At 52.9% G+C, this 18,606-nt stretch overlaps 6 protein-coding genes across 6 annotated transcripts; 3 read left to right on the forward strand and 3 right to left on the reverse strand.

Moving 5' to 3' along the window:
* Positions 1-1,606: 1,606 nt before the first annotated feature.
* Positions 1,607-2,696, forward strand: CH63R_06774 (Nad dependent epimerase; the record flags this gene model as incomplete). The annotated part of the gene is made up of 3 exons (XM_018301749.1): positions 1,607-1,646; positions 1,694-1,762; positions 1,879-2,696. 3 exons carry the CDS (start codon positions 1,607-1,609, stop codon positions 2,694-2,696), a joined length of 927 nt encoding a protein of 308 aa, XP_018159599.1.
* Positions 2,697-5,256: 2,560 nt separating this feature from the next.
* Positions 5,257-5,724, reverse strand: CH63R_06775 (Dolichol-phosphate mannosyltransferase subunit 3; the record flags this gene model as incomplete). Its single annotated transcript, XM_018301750.1, has 3 exons — positions 5,257-5,424; positions 5,525-5,593; positions 5,677-5,724. The coding sequence occupies 3 exons, from the start codon at positions 5,722-5,724 to the stop codon at positions 5,257-5,259; spliced, it is 285 nt and encodes a 94-aa protein (XP_018159600.1).
* Positions 5,725-6,395: 671 nt separating this feature from the next.
* On the reverse strand, positions 6,396-8,242 carry CH63R_06776 (Rhamnogalacturonase B; the record flags this gene model as incomplete). The annotated part of the gene is made up of 5 exons (XM_018301751.1): positions 6,396-6,605; positions 6,664-7,306; positions 7,360-7,544; positions 7,599-8,028; positions 8,112-8,242. The coding sequence occupies 5 exons, from the start codon at positions 8,240-8,242 to the stop codon at positions 6,396-6,398; spliced, it is 1,599 nt and encodes a 532-aa protein (XP_018159601.1).
* A 2,997-nt stretch (positions 8,243-11,239) lies between these two features.
* Positions 11,240-12,672, forward strand: CH63R_06777 (CFEM domain-containing protein; the record flags this gene model as incomplete). The annotated part of the gene is made up of 6 exons (XM_018301752.1): positions 11,240-11,285; positions 11,354-11,421; positions 11,493-11,905; positions 11,965-12,030; positions 12,103-12,170; positions 12,260-12,672. 6 exons carry the CDS (start codon positions 11,240-11,242, stop codon positions 12,670-12,672), a joined length of 1,074 nt encoding a protein of 357 aa, XP_018159602.1.
* Positions 12,673-14,098: 1,426 nt separating this feature from the next.
* Positions 14,099-15,526, forward strand: CH63R_06778 (Peptidoglycan binding domain containing protein; the record flags this gene model as incomplete). Its single annotated transcript, XM_018301753.1, has 2 exons — positions 14,099-14,313; positions 14,371-15,526. 2 exons carry the CDS (start codon positions 14,099-14,101, stop codon positions 15,524-15,526), a joined length of 1,371 nt encoding a protein of 456 aa, XP_018159603.1.
* A 398-nt stretch (positions 15,527-15,924) lies between these two features.
* On the reverse strand, positions 15,925-18,061 carry CH63R_06779 (Dimethylaniline monooxygenase; the record flags this gene model as incomplete). The annotated part of the gene is made up of 5 exons (XM_018301754.1): positions 15,925-16,484; positions 16,544-16,933; positions 16,991-17,240; positions 17,307-17,801; positions 17,891-18,061. 5 exons carry the CDS (start codon positions 18,059-18,061, stop codon positions 15,925-15,927), a joined length of 1,866 nt encoding a protein of 621 aa, XP_018159604.1.
* Positions 18,062-18,606: the final 545 nt, after the last annotated feature.

Here is an 18,606-nt window from a genome sequence, read left to right on the forward strand (position 1 = left end):
CAAGCCCTTAGGATAGCCTGGTGATGGAGAGGGTAGAAGTATCAAAGAGTGTGCTGCGCTATTGCCAAGAGCAAGGGGCTCAGTTGCGACTCTGCTGATACACACAATGACGCCCAGAAACACCGTCAGAGGAGCAGGAGAGCTACAAACAATTGGTAGAAAGAGAGAACGGCCATCATAGTCACACAACAGCAGCTCCATGGAGAAACTTTACAATTGAGGTAATGTAATGAAAAACTTATTATAGTACTAATCAACCTTAAACCATTCCGTTGGCTGGAAACTAAGACTGAGCACAGACTGTGTGCCAGCCATCCTACCAAGGATCAACCACACTTGCTGACTGTCCATGAATTCAAAGACAGTCGGTATGACAGGCAGGCTGTCGCAGACACTAGAACAGCAAAAACTAATCATCTTTGATGCTGTTGTTTTTGATTCGTACAAGCCAGTGTACCTATCCTTACGCAAAACTACAGTAGTCAGAATGCTTTATATGCGTTAGCAGAGGAGCCTGTCAAAAGTTGTGGTGTGCTGAGATAAACAAGGTACCATCGCCTAGTAAACATTGTGGCTACAAGGAATCTTGGCAACAATCTGTAGGACCGTATCCATAACCTGTCCACACTTGGCTACTCTTCTTCTGCTTTTCCTCTGCTTTTCTAGTCTTTAGAGTTATAGTGTTATTTCTTAAGGCTTAAATAATCTAATTATGCTTTTGCATTCTAGGCAGCAGCTTTCCACACTTTGATGAAGCATGTGGCTTGAGGTCATCTGCCTGCAAACTAGCTTATGCAAGACCAGTCTTAGTCACTATTCACATATAAATATGGACACCCTACTGTTATACCACCTAGGCAACTTTCTACATAAACTCTAACGTTCATTGCATCTGTAAACATCAGGGTCACAGTAAAGTATTATGTTCTAGAGGCTATTCTTAGGAAACAATTGAAAGCAAACTTAATGCGACAGTACACACGTGAGAGCATTTAGGCGATTTTAGTCAAGTTATTAATTCTTTTATTGTCTACTTCAGATGTCAGATTTCTTTCACTATCAAAAGACATCAAGAGCACAAGATTTTGACAAGCGAACGACACACCCCTCCTTCTGTCACACTTACTCACCTTAGTACATGAGTATCTTAGGCTGTTTTGGAGGTAGAGTAGTGGGGCTGTTGTGAATGAGCCTTGAGTCAGGGCGCCTGACGGCTGCAGAGGTGCCTAAGAAGCTGGCACTTGATTTCAGTAGCTACAGGGATGCCTGCTGTGCAGCTGGGACAGGGTTGGAGAGTCCAAAGGTTGCGATTCAGTCCGCCCTTGTCTTGTTGGCAAGCGGAACCTCAAACTCCACATGTAGTGGTCGCACTATTGAGTGTGTCCCCTCTTGTTCCCTGCAGAGACTTTTTTTGATTTGATTATTTCGTGTTCCGTCAGGACGATATGTTATCATAATCAACTGAAGCCCCTGCTTGATTGGGCACAGCTAACACGTGTCTAGGACATACACTGCCAGTGGTCATGACTGAGAGCGAGAAAAGACTACATATCCAGCTCACTTTACGCACTTATCTTTGGCATCAGGTTTAAAACATGGCCACATAATGTTGATTACACTTACTGGAGAAGCTGGGTCATACAATCGTTAGCACTTGGGCGCAGTTCAATTCTTGAAAGCATACCATTACTAGATACTTTCGGTTATGGCGCACACGGAAGCGCCGGGACCAAGACAGGATGGGACTACCATGCAGATGCAGGTCCTTTCTCTTGGCATGACAAGAACAGGCAAGTAGATTGCAAGTCCTGCCGGTAACCCTCGGATCCACGCCTCTTGGACATTTTTGGGCCTCAAGCTGACGATCAACAATATCAGCTTCCGCCTCCATCACCCAGGCTCTCAGCATATTGGGTTACAAGAACGTACATCACGGCATCCAAGCCATCAGCAACCCCAATGATTGGGAGACCTTCTCGCGCGCAAGCGATGCCTTCTTTCCTACACTGCCAACGTATAACGGGAAACCGTTTGGGAGGTCAGACTGGGACAGAGTCTTTGGGCAGTGCGAGGGCGTCACGGACATGGGCTCGTTCTTCGCGCTTCCGCTAATCGACGCATACCCCGACGCCAAAGTCATCCTTGTGGAGCGAGACATAGAGAGTTGGTATGCTAGCATGGAGGAGGCCATCTTCAGCACGACGTGGGGCTGGCGCGCGGACCTCATCATCAATGTCTTTGGCCGCCTGATGGGCCTGACGGGCGGCCTGACGATCCGCAAGATCATGCTGGGCTACTATGAGGCGCGCAACGTGAGCGAGATGCGCTCCAAGGCGAGAGACAGGTACCGCCGCCACTACGCCGAGATCCGGGCATCGGTTCCCGCCGAACGGCTGCTGAACTACGACGTGAAAGCGGGATGGGAGCCGCTGTGCGCGTTCCTCGGCAAGCCCGTGCCTGACGTGCCGTTCCCGCAGGCCAACAAGAGGAAAGAGCACGTTGCGAGAGTCAGGGCCAAGCAAGATATGTTCCTCAAGGCAATGGGGAAGCGGACCTTCCGGAGGGCGATGCCGTGGATTCTGGCCTCGGGTGCTGTGGCTGTTGGGATATGGTCTTACCAGAACCAGGAGCGCGTAGCCATGCTTCTTGCGGACATTGAAGCCTGGGGCCGCACACTGAAGTCAGCTTGGAAATAGTCGCCAAGAATTTTATAGTCTTGTATAACAAAAGTCTAATCCGAGCCAACTGGCGACTTCGGGCTGAATCTAGCCAAGTGACCCGACTGACTGTTCATCTGGCTCCCCGAGAGTCCGAAGCTACAGCAAGTGTCAACTCTATTCCTGCCACTGGCATAATGACCATGACCCCCTGACCTAGAGCAATAGTCCAGCTGACGATCAAAATCCTTCTGAGCCAGATTTTGAACATCCCTGCGATCCCCAGGAGAGATCTCTGTCCTTATGCGGCCAACGATCTTGAATATAACGATGGCCTTCATCGGTTCGCCCAGCTATCCCGGGAGCTTCGCCGTGGTCCAGGTAGTTCGCGCGAGCTCAGATCGAAACAGGTCGGCATCAAGCACCCCAGACTTTCAAGCCGCTTTATCCGGCTCTGCAGACAACGGTTGCTCAAGCTAATCAAGGTCTCGGTTGACTATCCGAGAGAATGAGTTCCCCGCATGGACGAGACCTACGTGGCGTCTTCGTAACTTTGCATCCTGATGAGATCTATAGCTGATAGCAGGCTCTCAAAATGACATTACAGCAGAACGGCCACTGTTGACACCGGACCTGAGGCCTGGGCGAAACCACCCAAGTGCATTCTAGTTCATCTTGCAACATCACTAGACAGCTCGGGGCAGGTCTCGTCCCAACGGGCTTTGCCATTTGCAGATACGGTCTACACCATCAGAGGCTGTTTCTTCGGCGACGGAACCACAAAGCGAGGATAAGCAGAGCTTCATCGCGTTATGATCTCTTCACGACAACGAGCGTGGCCCTAGCCGAGGTCGATATTTCGCCACTCAAGATTGCACCTATCCCGATGTTCCAAACGAGACGCACTGGCTTTACTTACGGGGTTCCATGAGACGAGAAATCAACGAGTTGGGATGGCGATAGAACAAGTCTGGGTCGACGCAATCTTCACTCACGAATCCTGAGCTGTTGAGGCATCCTTTTGACAATTGCTAATCACGACAGAAGAGTCCTTGAGATGGAAAACGGTCGAGACCTTGAGGATTCCCCCGCAAGTACGATGCAGGCCGATAACTGAGAACCAACACGGCCTCACTGCCCGATGCTCAACATCTTCCTGAGATGGCCTAAAGGAAACGGCAGCGCCGGTGCTTTACCTTATGCGACCCTCTACGGCCATATTGACTCATCTACTAGACTACCAGTCGGTACCGTTTGCGTTGAACCTTCCAAGAGGGTCGAGTCGGATCATGTCCACGCGCTGTTACCAGGCGTTGGCTTTGTCAATGCTTTATCCTTTGAGTTTACCTTCTAATCAACGACTTGCTGAGTTAACTAAAGAAGCCAACGTCACAGAGTGACTTCCGAAATGACACTTCCGAGACTCTCTAAGCCCTCGAGATTACTCTGGAACATCATAAGGCCTAGATGCGCTACGCCATCAGGTCCATCAAGTTCTTGTGTTGAACGAGCCTGTTTGTTCTCCCATAGAGCACGAGTGCTTCCTCCAAAAGCCACAAGAGCCATCCGCAATATCACAGCACCTGTGCCACTGAAGGAAGAGACTCCGGCGTTCCAGGGGCAACAGCAACATCCCACGTGGTTTTCTACTGCAGGCACACTCAGGACCACAAGGATCTCCGAGAAGGCTGCCTAAATCTCTTGTCCCGCGTCAACTCGGCCAAGACCACTGAGATGAACCGCACCATGATGCTAGAGTCGCGGCTCACGGTCGAGCAGTTGGAGTGCGCCAAAAAGCTGACCCCTGCTAGCGACGTGCCTCGTCCCCCTGACTTTCACAGCCACCTAGTTCGGTATGAAATTCAAGGCGCTCAGGTAGGACGAACTTCCGTCCAAGGTGGCACTTAGTCCACGCGGTGCCGTTTTCGGTTTTGACGCACGTGCTCTACCCTTTGGATCTGGACAGTCTTCAGTTCGGCTACGATGATGTGGTGAGCTAAGCGGGAACACTCGCGCGAAGTGTAGCCAGGTCTGATCGAGTCTGAGAGAATGTGAAACGTGACCGCTTTAGTAGCAAACCGTCACCAGCAGCAACCGTTGAGCCGTGAGAGTAGAACACGGGTTCTGATCCGATGCTTCATATGCCGCCAGCGCCCTCCCTGCTGTTCGTGTTCTTTTGATGCTTTGTGTTCGCAGATACCATAGACTCTAGCATAGGTATCGGATGAGCCGTTCATCGCATTGCATCAAACACTGCTGGCATACCTCCGTGAACGGGTTGGTAGAGCCATGATAGAGCATGTAACGATCTGTATGGGCAGCTCAGCTTTTCCTGCTGCTCGGAAAAAGAACAACAGGGCTGCAGCGGGTCCGTTGCTGGAACGTGAAGACTCAAAGACAGCAGGTGATCCCAAAATGAGTCACGTCACCATGTGAAATTCCGAGTAGCGCGTAATCTCAGCCGTGCGTAGACGCCGAGTTTGATTCCGTTAAGCCAGATGTTTATCCCCGGATTTTTCTCCCTCTGAACTCCCCAACCTTGGCCCCCCTTTCCTGTTGACCCTGATACCGGCTCGCGTATTCCGCATCTCCTCCCTGTTTAGTCGTAGTCAACGTCGACGCCTAGCTTCCGCAGGTCGACAACGGCCTCGTCGATCTCAGCCATCAGCTCCTTGTGCGCCTCTGGCACATCGTTGAAGGTCATGACGTTGTATCCGAGACGGGCGAGGAGGTACGATCCGAAGGAGATGAGGACCCAGAAGGGCAACTGTGTGCGCGCGCGCGCGCGTCAGGTCAGCGAGGGGTTGCCCATCAGGGTGGACGAGGCCTGCGCGAGGCGGGAGGAGGGGAAGGGAAGAAGCACGTACAACGGGGACGATCTCGTCTTGGATCTTGGCGGGAATCGGGACGAGCTGAAGGTAAAGGGCCAGGTAGAGCTGGAGTTGGCTGGTCAGCATGTGTTCGTTGGCGAGGTGGGAATCGGATCGCTGGCCAGGGAGGGAGGGAGGAGGGGTCGTACCGAGCTCACGAGGAGCGCAAGGGAAACGGTCTGCTGGGCGCGGGTCATGGTTGCTGGGCGAATTCGGTCGTCGAGATCTTTAGGAGTAAGTTGGTTCAGAGTAGGGTCGATCGTGGCGGCATAAAAAGGAGTGACTGGGAAAGCTTGACGATGGTCGCAATGGTGTTCCTTTCTTTGGGTTGGAAAAGGAGTCGCGAAGCTGTCCAAAAACCGTGGTGGAGCTGCAGCTGACTAAGTTGAGCTCGGACTATCAGCCCCTGCTTTACCGTCCGCAGTTTAGGCGTCGGACCCACCCGGTGGCACTTTACGGGACGCGCCTCGGCTCCGGAGTCTTGGCAGCTTCGGTCTCAGCCCGCCCCGGATGATGTTGAGTTCAGACTCTTTGCAAAACCTATCGAAAACGACGCATGCTCCGTTAGTCGAAAGGAATCATTATTGATGAGAAGTGCCTGGAGACTGTTGGGTCTGGACTACTTTTTCGAACCTCGCGCACATTCAGAGGTCGTTCGACGTAATGGTGTCAGTGTCGTGACCAATGGCCACAATTGGAACTCGACAAATAAATCAAAAGCCACACAGAGAGTCCCACATAGCCATCCTATTAATAGCTTTGTACGTGTTCTTGTTAAATACAATTAAGTTGAGTCGCTGCAGTGCACAACCACCCTCTCTCAAGTAAGGTGCCGGCAATGCCAACGGCTGCCGGAGAATGTGTCATTTCAAGGGCTGCCGGCTCCTGCTTTGCCCTGCAGCTCGACCGCGTCAATGACGTAGTTTGCGCTCAAAAACTCCTTGTCGCCGTTCCCGAAAACCCCCAGCGTGAGAGTGTTGGCGCCCTGCTTCAGCTCACCGGCCGGCACGTCCCAGGTATACACGTCGCCGAACCCACGGTAAGCGCCCCGCGTCACCCCGCGAGAGTCGATCAGCGTCTATGCGAGGTGGTTAGCAACAGCATTGGGATCCGGGAATTCGGGCAACAAGACTCACCGGAGCGCCGGGGTCAGGCGCCTGCCAGTCGTTGATTCTGGCGTTCGGCCGGCCGCCCTTGAAAGACAGCGTAGTGCCCACGCGAAGAGTCACTCCCTGCAACTGATCGGCGGTCAGGTCGAACTGGACGGTGGCATTCCCCCCGACCTTGGAGAACAAAGCCATTGGGAATTCGTTGGCTTGCGACTTTCCCACGGTGAACTCGCCTCCCCAAGGCGCCATGCGGGTGTCGGACGGATGCATCCGCTCAATCTTGTCGCCGTTTTTCAGCTCGGACGGCCGCCCGTCAAACTCGCCAATGCGCCAGATGACGGACGGCTTGGACTCGGTCGATGCAATGTCTTGGGTGGCCTTGCCGCCGGCCGTGATGACCACTGTGCCGTTGGCGACGGGGAACTCGTTGCGGTACACCTTTGTTGTGTACGTCCCCGGCTTCATGAGAGGAGACGTAAATTTCCCGTCGGTTGCCTTGGTCCAGTACTGGGCATCTTCATTGAACCAGTGGACCACCGTCTCGAAGTCACCTGCAACGCCGCCCGCTGTACCGGAAACGCTCCCTCGTCCGCTGTCCGCCACGTACCCCTTGATATCCAAAGAGTCGAAGAAGGACACGTCGAGGTCGTCCGATGGTTTTTCGCCGGTTCTTTTCTCATTCGTCAGCACGCGTGTGGGAGTACGATTCTTGGGAATTCTTACGTGAAGCGCATCGCGTAGGGGCCTAGGAGACCGAGCCGCCAAGGCTCGGTGCGGACATGGCCGCTGTTCATGTACCAATACAGCTCCTGGTCTCCGCCGCTCTGCGAGTTGATGTCTCGCATAAAGGGGCCACCGGAGGAGTGCTCATATGCATTGCCGGGCATGATCATCCAGACGCCGACGCCCTTGAGAACAGGATTAGTCGCACTTCGGCCACCGATAACTCATTCTTCACTCACCTCGCCCGTCACGCCATGAACCTTGTCATCGATGAACCGGTCAGACGTGTACATCTTGCACCTCGTGGTGCCATCCGGACACTTGAACGTGTCTTTGCCCTCAAACGCCTGGCATCCATCGAGGTTGGCAACGTCGCCGTGCACTCCAGTCGGCACCTGCTTGCGCTGAAGTCTTGCAAGCCAGCGTAGCTCCCCGGGCTTGATCTCGCCGGTGATGTGAGTCGCCATGTAAATTGTCGGGTCTTTGGGTTTCGCCACATAGTAGTGCGTCAGAGGCTGCGACCCGGCCTGCACGGTGATCTTGACGATGCCGTTTACAGTCTCGGCTGTGACGGTCGATGAGCCCAAGCCGGAGTTGATCTGGGACATCTTCGTCGTCCCCTGGTACTGGACGTCATTGAAAAGAAGGCTGACGATGTCACCGTTTGATCTAGCCGTCCCATCAGTATCAGTGGCATTGGTTTGGTGGCCAATTAGGACTTGGTGATTGGCCAATATGTGTAATCGACTCACCGGTCCACTTCGAAGATGAGTCCGCCATCGGTATCGACTTTGTACGTGGAGTTTGACTCTTCCAGGCCAAAAGCAGCAAACACCCTTCCGCACAGAAGGGCCAAACCAAAGGTAACTCCAAAGCGATACATTTCCTTGACGAGCGCAAACAAGCTTGGGGGTGATCTGGAAAAACGTAATGACCAAGGCAATGGCTATAAAGCCCAACAAATGTCTGAAAATTTCCCATCAGCAATGACTGCACGACCCCGGCTTCCCCGGCGAGGGGGGTATAGTGAGGCGGCTATCGGCTCGTGATAGATTGCCCCGAAAGCTTGATTAAGATAACCGCCGATCGGTTGCGCCTTTCTGACGATTTCCCCTCTCTCTGACCTGCCTATCCTGGTAGAGCACAGAACGTCGGTCTGTGACACGATTGGTGGAAGCTCATGACGTGAGTAGTCGCCGTCTACCTGAGACAGCCCTGAGTAGAGGCATTCAGCCACACGGGAGGTGCTGGCCAAGTCTTTTTGGGAAATTGCGGCGTCTCAGCATTGAGTGTCATTTACTGCAAGTCTACGATATAGTTTCAGGACTTGTGAGGCCCATGGACGTTGACTAACGTTCCACAAAGATAGACTCTTGACGAGGCCCGGAAATGACGGACGCCCTGTTCTGTAATCGATAGATTTGGCCGACCAAGGACCAACTAGCCTCTTGTTGATTGGTCTTTGACAATTGAACGATGATGCCATCAACTTACAGCACTGCATCTCTCAATCTCAGGAATAGCCATGCGAGGAAACTGGGAATCTGTTATTAACGTTAGTTGCAGCACTTGCTCAAGAAGCCTGTTCATATAGCTGTTTTCTTCATAGGAGTGGGCTATGCTTTTGGACGAGGATGTTGTATGATGTGTTTGGCAGGTTATGATTGATCATGGTGATGACTGGCGACGTGAGCCATTGAACAGCAGACCAGATGCTATTATCTCCTGACCGCAAATATGCAATGATCAGAGTAAGGGACGAACTGATCCACGGTAACGGTTGCTGTTAATCGTCTTTTGGGCCAAAAAAAGGCCGCACGCAAGCTCGGATGGTTGCCTGTGCCGTGCTCGTTGTCTTGAGTCAAACGCACTCGGCCGCCCGTAGCAAGATCGTTACTAACCCATAGACACTTTCATCAATTCAGTCGGGCCATCGATCATGATGGACACAGGTCGAGGGTTGCGAGCTTTTGTCATTGTTCAGGGGCAAGGAGCGAATGCATTGCCTGCAGAGCAATCTGGCGCACCTGCTATCCGAAGGCATTCTTGGCATGAAGTGGGATGAACATACAGGGAAAATCACAATGCAACGCGGCCTCCGGGGTGCGTCAGATTTAGTATTTGTTCACAGCCACCCTGGCCACCCCGAGGACAACGAGAGGCCGAGCCCGAGGGAGAATGGTCTTTGCTGATTCTCAGCTCCATACCAACTAGGCTTTTTCTTCATCAAGTACGCAAACGAACACAGTAGACTTGAAAAACAATGGCTGGGACAGGAAGTGCAAACAGCGATCCCGGCTGACGAGTTACACCAGCCCTTAAGAGATCAACTCACGCAAATCCTACATCCGGTCTAGGGAAGCGTCGCGGAGGGGTTTCCAGCGGGTTGTGTTTACAGATTGATCGTCATTAGCTAAAAACTGTCACCAAGCAAAGAGGCAATCGGATCCTTCGTAACAATTTTTGGTCATAAGCATGGGAACCAAGTATCTCGTGAACATTCTGTGCATGTTGAGGAAGACGGCCAACTGTGCAATAAACACAGAATACCGTAGCTCTTTTTTGGCTATAGCTGCACCATACTGGCGGTTATTTGCCTTGAAATTAACCGACGGCAATTGCCAGTCACACCTCAAGTAAGACTCAATACGAGATAGATCGATGCAGGTGGAGGGAGACAAACTTAATCGGCAAGGGGTGTTGTCCTCTAGATCGACAATGCCACTTGGAAGTCACCTCCTTGTGCCGAGCTTGCCGCGACTCCGCGAGTGTCGTAAACACAGAAATACGCTGCTGTTCTAGAAAGTATGAGAGCATAGCCTCCCATGCTCCTGGTCGGATCTGGTGAGTGGGAAACACGAAAGGCCCAATAGCGCTCGGGTGTGGGAAGTCCGAGGATCCGAGCAATTAGGTGATGAAAGTATGAACATTGGCCGAAACTTAAACGCAGCAGCACGCAGATGCTGCATGTGGTCGCTTTCAGCGAACAGTTCATGATGTTCCGATGCTCCAACGCTAAAAATTCTGCTCTGAGATTTTCTGCTCTGCATATTTAGAGTCCTGGCCTCGGTGTCATCCATGTCCCGGTTGACGTTCTCATCTTGCCATCGGTCTTAGCACTACCTCACGATCTAGTTGTGACGAAACAAAGACCCTGAGAACCGAAATCGCAATTGCCGACTCGAACCTCCGTCCAAGACATATGAATCGACGGGCACTGTTGTTGACCAGGCTTCTCGCCCTCGCTGATGTGACTCTTGCGCCTCCGGCACTCCTTGCTACCCAAGGTCTGCCTGATGCGACACCACGTCAAAACATGTCAACGGCGAATGACTTGCTTGAGTCATCGCCCAATATTTCAGAATGCACAGTAAGATCAGTTCGGATGGGGGATGACTTTTTGAGTCCAACAAGGAACTGACTTGCTTCCATCTAGAATCGATGTATCGCGGCCGAGCTGTTCAGGCCGGGGTGCCAGCCGTCGAATTCAAGCTGCATATGTGCGAACCAAGAGCGCATCGAAGCCACGCAGACATGCTTAGAAAGCAACTGCACTATTCCCGAGACCCTTCGTACGTATCCAAGGCTCTATGCTAGTTTACTTGGGTAACTGATGAGTTTCCTGTGTGTCCAGGGGGCCTAAGATACCAGAAGATGTTTTGCGGGGAATCCATCAGGCTCAATCACAACCAAAGCTCGATTATGTGGTCACTTTTTACGGCTGCTTTGATATCTGTGACCGCACGACTCCTCTCGAAGAACCCCGTTCTCAGCGCAGGATCGACGTTTTCCACGGATGATTGGATCATCGTCACTTCTCTGGTAATTCTTTCCGTCACGTTCTGCACGAGTTACTTGTAGTTTGCTTGGTAACAGTATCATGTCAAAGATATTTCTGGTAGCGGGAGACATACCAATGCAGATGGGTAAGTGAAGAAACCAAACCCCACTCACTAATATGCCACGAGAGGCATTCGTCCTAACGAGTCTCCAGCGATCAACGCAGGCCTTGGGCAAGACACCTGGATGGTCGCCCCCGATGACATTACGAAAATCCTGCTTGTGAGTAGAAACATCCACTGGACGACCAGCTAGCCTGCCAAGTACATTTCCGAGTAACAATTCGATGCAAGATTTTCTTCATCGAAGAGATCTTCTACATCATAGTCATATGCGCAACGAAGATCTCGATCATCATCTTCTACTTGAGAATCTTCTTCGAGCCGTGGGTGCGGAAAGTATGCCATGCTCTCTTCGCAGGCACCATTGTTTTCGGTACAGCATACATGTTCCACGCTGTGTTTGCCAACCAACCGATCAGCTACAGTTGGACGTTCTGGGATGGTCTTCACGAAGGAACGGTAAGCAAAATCGAAGAACCAGGCATCTGGATACTCGTTGTCTTCGCCAGCGTACTGCTTTCACACCGGTTTCCGGGGCTAACATTCACACAAAAGCGCGGCAATTTGTTACTCATCACCTTCCTTTACAGCGGCATCAATATTGGACTGGACCTGACCCTCATTCTTCTTCCCGTCACACAGTTGTAAGTATCGCCATACGGGTGAGGCATGTTCTGTAGAGTTCTCACCAAAAACCCTGTAGCTTCTCTGTTTCATGGACATTGAGGAAGAAGATCGGCACAAGCCTGATATTTCTCGTCGGCCTAGTGTGAGTCACTAAACCCGAAGCACGGCACTCACTCCCGATGTCTGGAGGTTGACTTGTACTTAACGAATACAGCGTAACTGTAGCTAGCTGTATTCGTTTGAGCACCGTCCTTATTTTCGGAGCCACACCCAATCCAATGTGTGAGTGAACCGGCTGGCGAGCCGTTTCCATCGTCCACCTTCAGCACCATCGCGGATACCCGCACACGCTGACGTTAGTGATCTTGCAGACGACTTCAAATCTCTCTGCATATGGTCCTCGGTCGAGATTCATCTGAGCGTTGTCTGCGCCTGTATGCCAGGGATGACGGCCCTGGTCCGCCGAGTCTCGTTTCGCCGCCGACAAGTATCTGCACCGCAGCGACCACGCAATCTATACCCGGCGGCGAACCACTCTTTCCCTCGTCAGCGAAGCCGGTTTTGGTGGGGTATCACAACGACGGGCCATCGAGGATATCACAGTGTCCCGGGTAGTCTAGAGCTTCAAACCGAGAGGGGGGGCTCCCGGGGAGGAACGGTCCACCTTGACCCCCGAGCAAACAACACCGCAGCGCCGCGTAGTACAACTATTGCTTCCCGCACAAAAGCTGACGACATAGATGTTGAGGCTGCGACGAATGAGAGCACACTGAAGACAGTCTGAGGCGTCTGGCAGGAGAAATGGAAGGACTTTTAACTTTTGAGGGCTGTCATGCTTCTTCGTAAAATAGTGAAATGCAAAAAAGCCTTGAAGTCCTGGAGTCACATGCAAAAACGAGACGGAGAGGTAAAATTGATGACAAAAGAAGCCCGAATCCAAAGGCCACTCGCCTCTTGCTCATACATCTCCATCTATCTACATTACTCATCACGCCGTGTTTCAAGCATCAAAGGGTCGTGGGGCTAGTCGTGAGATCTGATTTCCCCCAAAAATCCAATTTGTGTCAAATTACAGGGCGACGAGTGGTGGCGACCCTGACAACTGCAAAAAGAATTGATGGACACTGTGGGAATTGAACCCACGACCTTTCACAAGCAAGCGCATGATGTTATCTCTCTAGAGGAGTTAGACCGTGATGCGAAGCGAAAATCATACCCCTAGACCAAGCGCCCTATGATTGGATGATGAATCCCACTGCGCTGCAGCCTAAGATCCGCTGCTGCGTGGATTTCGAGGGTGTTGGCGAGGCACTACTGGCCCCTTAGTCGCTTCTGCAAACGAATCCGAAGAAAACAACTCGCATTCCAAAGAACTAGGGTGTGTCAGGGCCTGGAACTGACGGTCATCGTGTGACCACCTAGCTCAAGGGCATAGACAAACGAGCCACACGGATTAGGAACACCGATGGAGCCCTGCAAGGTTCGCTGAGACAGTCCACAGTTCAACTTCAACACTCTGGTTTTCGGGAGATGGCAATGCCGAATGCTGTACTGGAAAAGCTCCTGTTCAATTGTGCTGGGGGGGGGGCTCGACGTGCCAGAATACGCAAATAGAGACATGTCCATTTAATTAGGCTGTGGATGTCTTCCAGTCTGGGCCCACACAACACCAAATTGGAATGACTCCAGAGAACTGGACCCTTCGTATGGAGTAGGAGTCGAAAGTGCATTTCTGCATCGAGAAGGCATTTCGATGATGTGGAGAAGGATGGACTTCTTGGCCTGAAATTTGCCTTGTGAGTTGGGCCGTCGATTCCCGGCTTTGTGCTCCTGGAAACAGAAGTGATGCGTTGGAGTCGTAAGGACATGATTCTAGACGTGAATCCATAAAGATCGCAAGTGCCTCCTGTAGAAAACTTGATGCGGTGAAGTCGCCGCTACGCGTGCTTCAACGAAACGACACTGATGGTGACTCCAAGGGTTATACTCAGATAGTGAGTCAAAACACTCTTGCTGTGGAATTCAAGACACGCCCAGACTTCTCAAAAATGGTCGCGTTCGAGCAGTAATTCGAAGCAACATTCCGTGTGTGGCGCTCGAGCGCATGATATACAACCCCAGACTGCCACTTCGGAGTGAACAAAAGTCCCATGCCGTTGCTTAACTGTTTCCCTTCCTCTACTCTGGCCAAGTCGACTGGCACGATCACCATGTCCTACCGGGGCCCGCAGAAGAATCCCCTGGTCGTGCTTTCCGATGGTTCTTGGTGTGGACGAGAACGGGGGGCAGAGTCCAATGTTTTCAAGCTGGCGAACATGATTTGGGGGGGTGCCAGACTCCCGAAAGACGACGATTTCGCCCACCTTCACCCTTCAGGCAAAGCCCGTTATGTCAACAGCGCCCCCGTGGCCAGTACGTTCATGGAGTAAGTCTATCATACTCGAGACCTGCTGCCCTCGCAAACTGACTGAATCCGTTGAAGCCATGTAGTTCGCGGGCTCAACGTTCAAGACATCGAGCACCAATGCATCGACGCGTACGAGTATCTCGTCCACGGGTACACACCGCAGGAAACGGAAATCTGGCTGTTTGGAGCTTCCAAGGGGGCATACGTCGTCCGCTCCTTGGCCGGCATGATCAACAACTGCGGCATCGTGAAGCCGGTCTACCAACCGAACGGCGACGTGGACGAGGAAAAGACCCACCAGCTCTGCGAGGAGGTCTACCGCATCTACCGATGCCCTTCGGAGCCCAACGCGCCAAAGAGCGAGAAGTCCAGGGACTTCAGAAGGAAGAACAGCTGGGCCCTCATCGGCGACGGGGACGTCATTGAGCCGCCCATCCGCTTCATGGGAATATTCGACACGGTGGGCGAGCGTGGAATTCCCGAGTTTGCCGGTTCCCTCGGTATCGACTGGCCCAAGTTCTACGACCAGCACGTCTCGAGCGTCGTGTCCGAGGTCTACCACGCCGTCTCGCTGCACGATCGCCTGTACGCCTTCCAACCGTGCCTCGTCTCCCGCGATACGGAGTACGGGCCGTCGTACGGCATCACCGAGCGCTGGTTCCCCGGTACGCACTACGACATCTGCCGGCAGCAGTTCAAGATGGTCAGGGGCGTCCTCCCCCAGAGGCTCGAGAACGTGCTTCCCGCTTGGACTTGGGCGAGCAGGACGATCAAGCCAAACGAGGTCCTCGCCGATCTCGTCCTAAAGTGGATTCTCGAGTGCATCGACACCCACGACCCTTCGGGCTTCATCATCCCCAAGGGCAATATATCCCGTGAACTAGACAGACTCAAAGACAGCATTCTTAAAGGGGAAGATGTTGGCGAAGGGGATGTCTACAACCGCATTCTGCAGTTCGCCCCCTTTGGAAGGTACCTAGATCTGGCGTTGTCGACGGCGTTTGGGAAATGGCAGAACACGCAGCTGTACCAGCTGGTCTTTGCCTGTAGGCCGAGGTCCATCCCCGAGTTCAACGCCTCCGTGTACAACTACAGAGGGCCCGATCCCGATCTGGACGGCAGGATTATTCAGAAGTTGGCCGACCTTCCGTCGAGCTCGACGCCGGCCGACGAGCAGGCTGAGACGCGGTATCCTTCAACCTCATACGATGAATGGTTGCTGAAACGATAACCTGTCGAGCTTCGCTTGCGTCTGTTCATTTTAACAGCATCAGAGGGAGGGGCTGAAAGTCCGCTTGTACGATGTACGGTATTAGTGTCATATATCTTGTAATGCCATGGTAGAAGATGACGTGGATGATCACTTTCGAGAGTACGGATATGTAAGTTATTTGAAAGATTAGGTTCGCCACGTAGTCTCTGATCATACGGAAGGTGACCATAACTCAAGTTTCTTTATACAGATGACTGTTCCATTGTGAGTGCTGGGCGCCAATCTATCTAATTATGGTTAAGATTTATGGGTTACTTCTTTTGTCGGAAGAAAAGACAGAATTACCTGCGCGCTCAAAGCTACAAACTCAAGGATCTGCGCTGGAAAGAAAAATAAATGTCGTCAAGTCGTAATTATCAACATTCCGGAAGGCGAATCTGGCCCTTCCTCCGCCTCCACGGGCTGAACACACTCTTGGTCCAGTCCCAGGTGTGAATGGCCACGCTCATCGTCCCGAACATGCATAAGGGTATCACGGTATTACAAAACATGTACAGGAGACCGCCGGACTGCTTGACAATGTCAAACAGCTCGCCGCGCATGATGCGCAGCGACTCTTCTTCGTTCTTCCACGGGCCCACCAGGCGGAACTTGGCGTTGAAGTTGCTGCCCATGGCCCATGTGTAAAAGGCCCTGAAGCCCTTGGAGAAGACGTAGCCGATGCGCGGGGCGGAGCCGATGTCGAGGGCCAGCTGGTAGACGTAGCTCTCGTGATCAACGCCACGCTTCTCGGCCCAGGGATCCCGGCCGCAACGAGGGTGGAGCTTCCAGTCTATATCGTACCCGGGAAGGGCGTTTGGATCAAGGGGGAGGTCTCTTGGTGGAGTCTTGAGGCCTGGGACGTTGGGATACTTTGACTGAAGAAGGCGAAGAACCCAGAACTGCGTTTGCATCTCAGCCAGGGTGGGGATCGCTCCTATATATCGTACCAGCGTCAGGCAAAAGCGTTTAACACATCTTACTTGGGGAACTTACCCAGATTTGGCCTCACAAATCCGATGAAGCCAACAGAGACGTCGTTGCTGTGGTATATGGCCCGCACATCGGCCGTGTCGGGTGTGCCATAACTCTCGTCCAAGAACGGGAATCGGCGCGTGTATCCTGTCGCAAACACGACCACGTCCGGCTTCACAACCATGTGCCGCATCTTCTCGGACTCCGGCCTTCCGGTATCGCGGAAGTGCATGATGCCGTCGTCGTCGACGTACTCGGGCCACGGTGCCACATCAATGTATCTACCCTTTGTGTCGACGTCGTACTCCTTGATGTAGAACAGGAACCGACGGATTCGCTCCATGGTTGATAGCGGACGGCGCCAAGGAGCGGAAATGTAAGGAATCGCTCGTGTGGATTTAGCCGGAAAGACTACGGTCGTTGGTTAGTTTCCGTGGCTGCATGGGGTTGAAGCGGAGATGGCCATACAGTGATCGATGTGCATCCTCTCCCGAGGCATGCCGCCGACAAGTTGGTCCCAACCAACAGCAGCTCCGCCGATAAGCGAGAAAGTGACGTCGATCTGTCGGTTGTAGAATTCCCAAAGGAGTTGGCTTGACTGCAGCTTTGGGGGCACATATGCAGTGTCGAACAGACTTGCGATGGAGCAGTCAACGGGCTTCTCCTTGATATCTCCGCCCTTGCCCCAAAACCCGAACATGACAGGTGCCGGCGCAGTCTATGCAAGTCAACACCGGACCGGTAGTTTTATGTCACCGATAGGGTAGGAGGGCGATGGGCATACCTTGGGTGCCACGACGAAGCCGTCCCTGTGACACATGACAACGTGCTGCACGTTGTCAGTTGTCGCGGCAAGCTGGCCGAGGTCCTGGCCGGTCTCTCCGGTGCCGACGACAACGACAGTCGGCTTCTCACTCTTGATGTCTCGTAGCTGGTCTCGGGACTTGAATTGTGAAGAGTGAAGAACCTTTGGAACCCTTTCGAGACCCTTGATGGGCGGGATCCTGGGCTCGACGTTGAGGCCGGAACAGACGGCGACGGCATCGCATGTGTAATCCAGGATTGTGCCATTAGAGCGAGTAACAGTGACGATGTGGCCTCCGTCTTCGACTCGATGGACCCGTGTCACTTTGGACGAGCATTCGATATGATGGCGTAGTTCAAACCGGTCACAATACTCGTTCAGATACTGCACATAAAGCTCCGGGGTGACATAGTCGGGAGCGTCTCGCGGTAGCCGGTGGTCGGAGAAGGCGGTGAGATACTTGGACGACACGAGCTGTGGCCACGCTGCTGTGAGCCTGATATCTCTATTCGGTGGAGGGGCGCGTTCCAGCGAAATGATCATGCTTGGTAGTGGGAACTCACCTCTGCATCTTCGTAGACTCTATACTTGAATGTGCCTCCGATGTCCTCCTCCGCCTCAAAGACGCGGACCTCGATGGGCTCAATCGGGAAGTACAAGTGCGCCCACTTGAGGTATCTAGCCGTCGCCAGGCCCGCAGGTCCAGCACCAACGACAGCTACTCTGAGCGGCATGATTTTAGTTCCCGCGAGCGGACGGGAGTAAACTTCCAGCGCACGCCTTCTTTGCAGGGTCCTCCGATGTCAAAAAGCATAAGGTGAAGTTCGGCGGGAAAGGGGTTGGTTTTGGAGAAGAAAAAGGGCATCAGAGCACACGCCCTTCCGCGCTACGAGGATTCGAGGAGCACGGGGAGATTGGGAATCGAAACGCGGGCGTGAGAGATAATTTAGTGGCAGTCCATCCGTAAAAGGGACGGGAAAGGGAGCCCGGAGATGGGACGACGGGGGGAAACCGGTTTGGTCTTAATACGACTTGCCTCAGACCTTGACTAGCATCCGCACAGACAACTTTGAGGCACACACACACTACTAAGGACGGCGAATCTCGGCGGACGAAGGGGATAAGAGGAGGTGTGCCACCGGGCCGCCTGGCTGGTTCGGTCTCTTCTGGCCTTTCACTTCCGGGAGGGGGTCGTCTGAGTCTCGTCCTCTTCCCAGGGCCAGATGAGAGATAGAGGGCCCCAAAGAACGCTTACTCCAGCCCAGAGCAGGCATAGAAG

Source organism: Colletotrichum higginsianum, chromosome 4 (assembly GCF_001672515.1).
Source record: "Colletotrichum higginsianum IMI 349063 chromosome 4, whole genome shotgun sequence".
Taxonomy (NCBI): Eukaryota; Fungi; Ascomycota; class Sordariomycetes; order Glomerellales; family Glomerellaceae; genus Colletotrichum; species Colletotrichum higginsianum.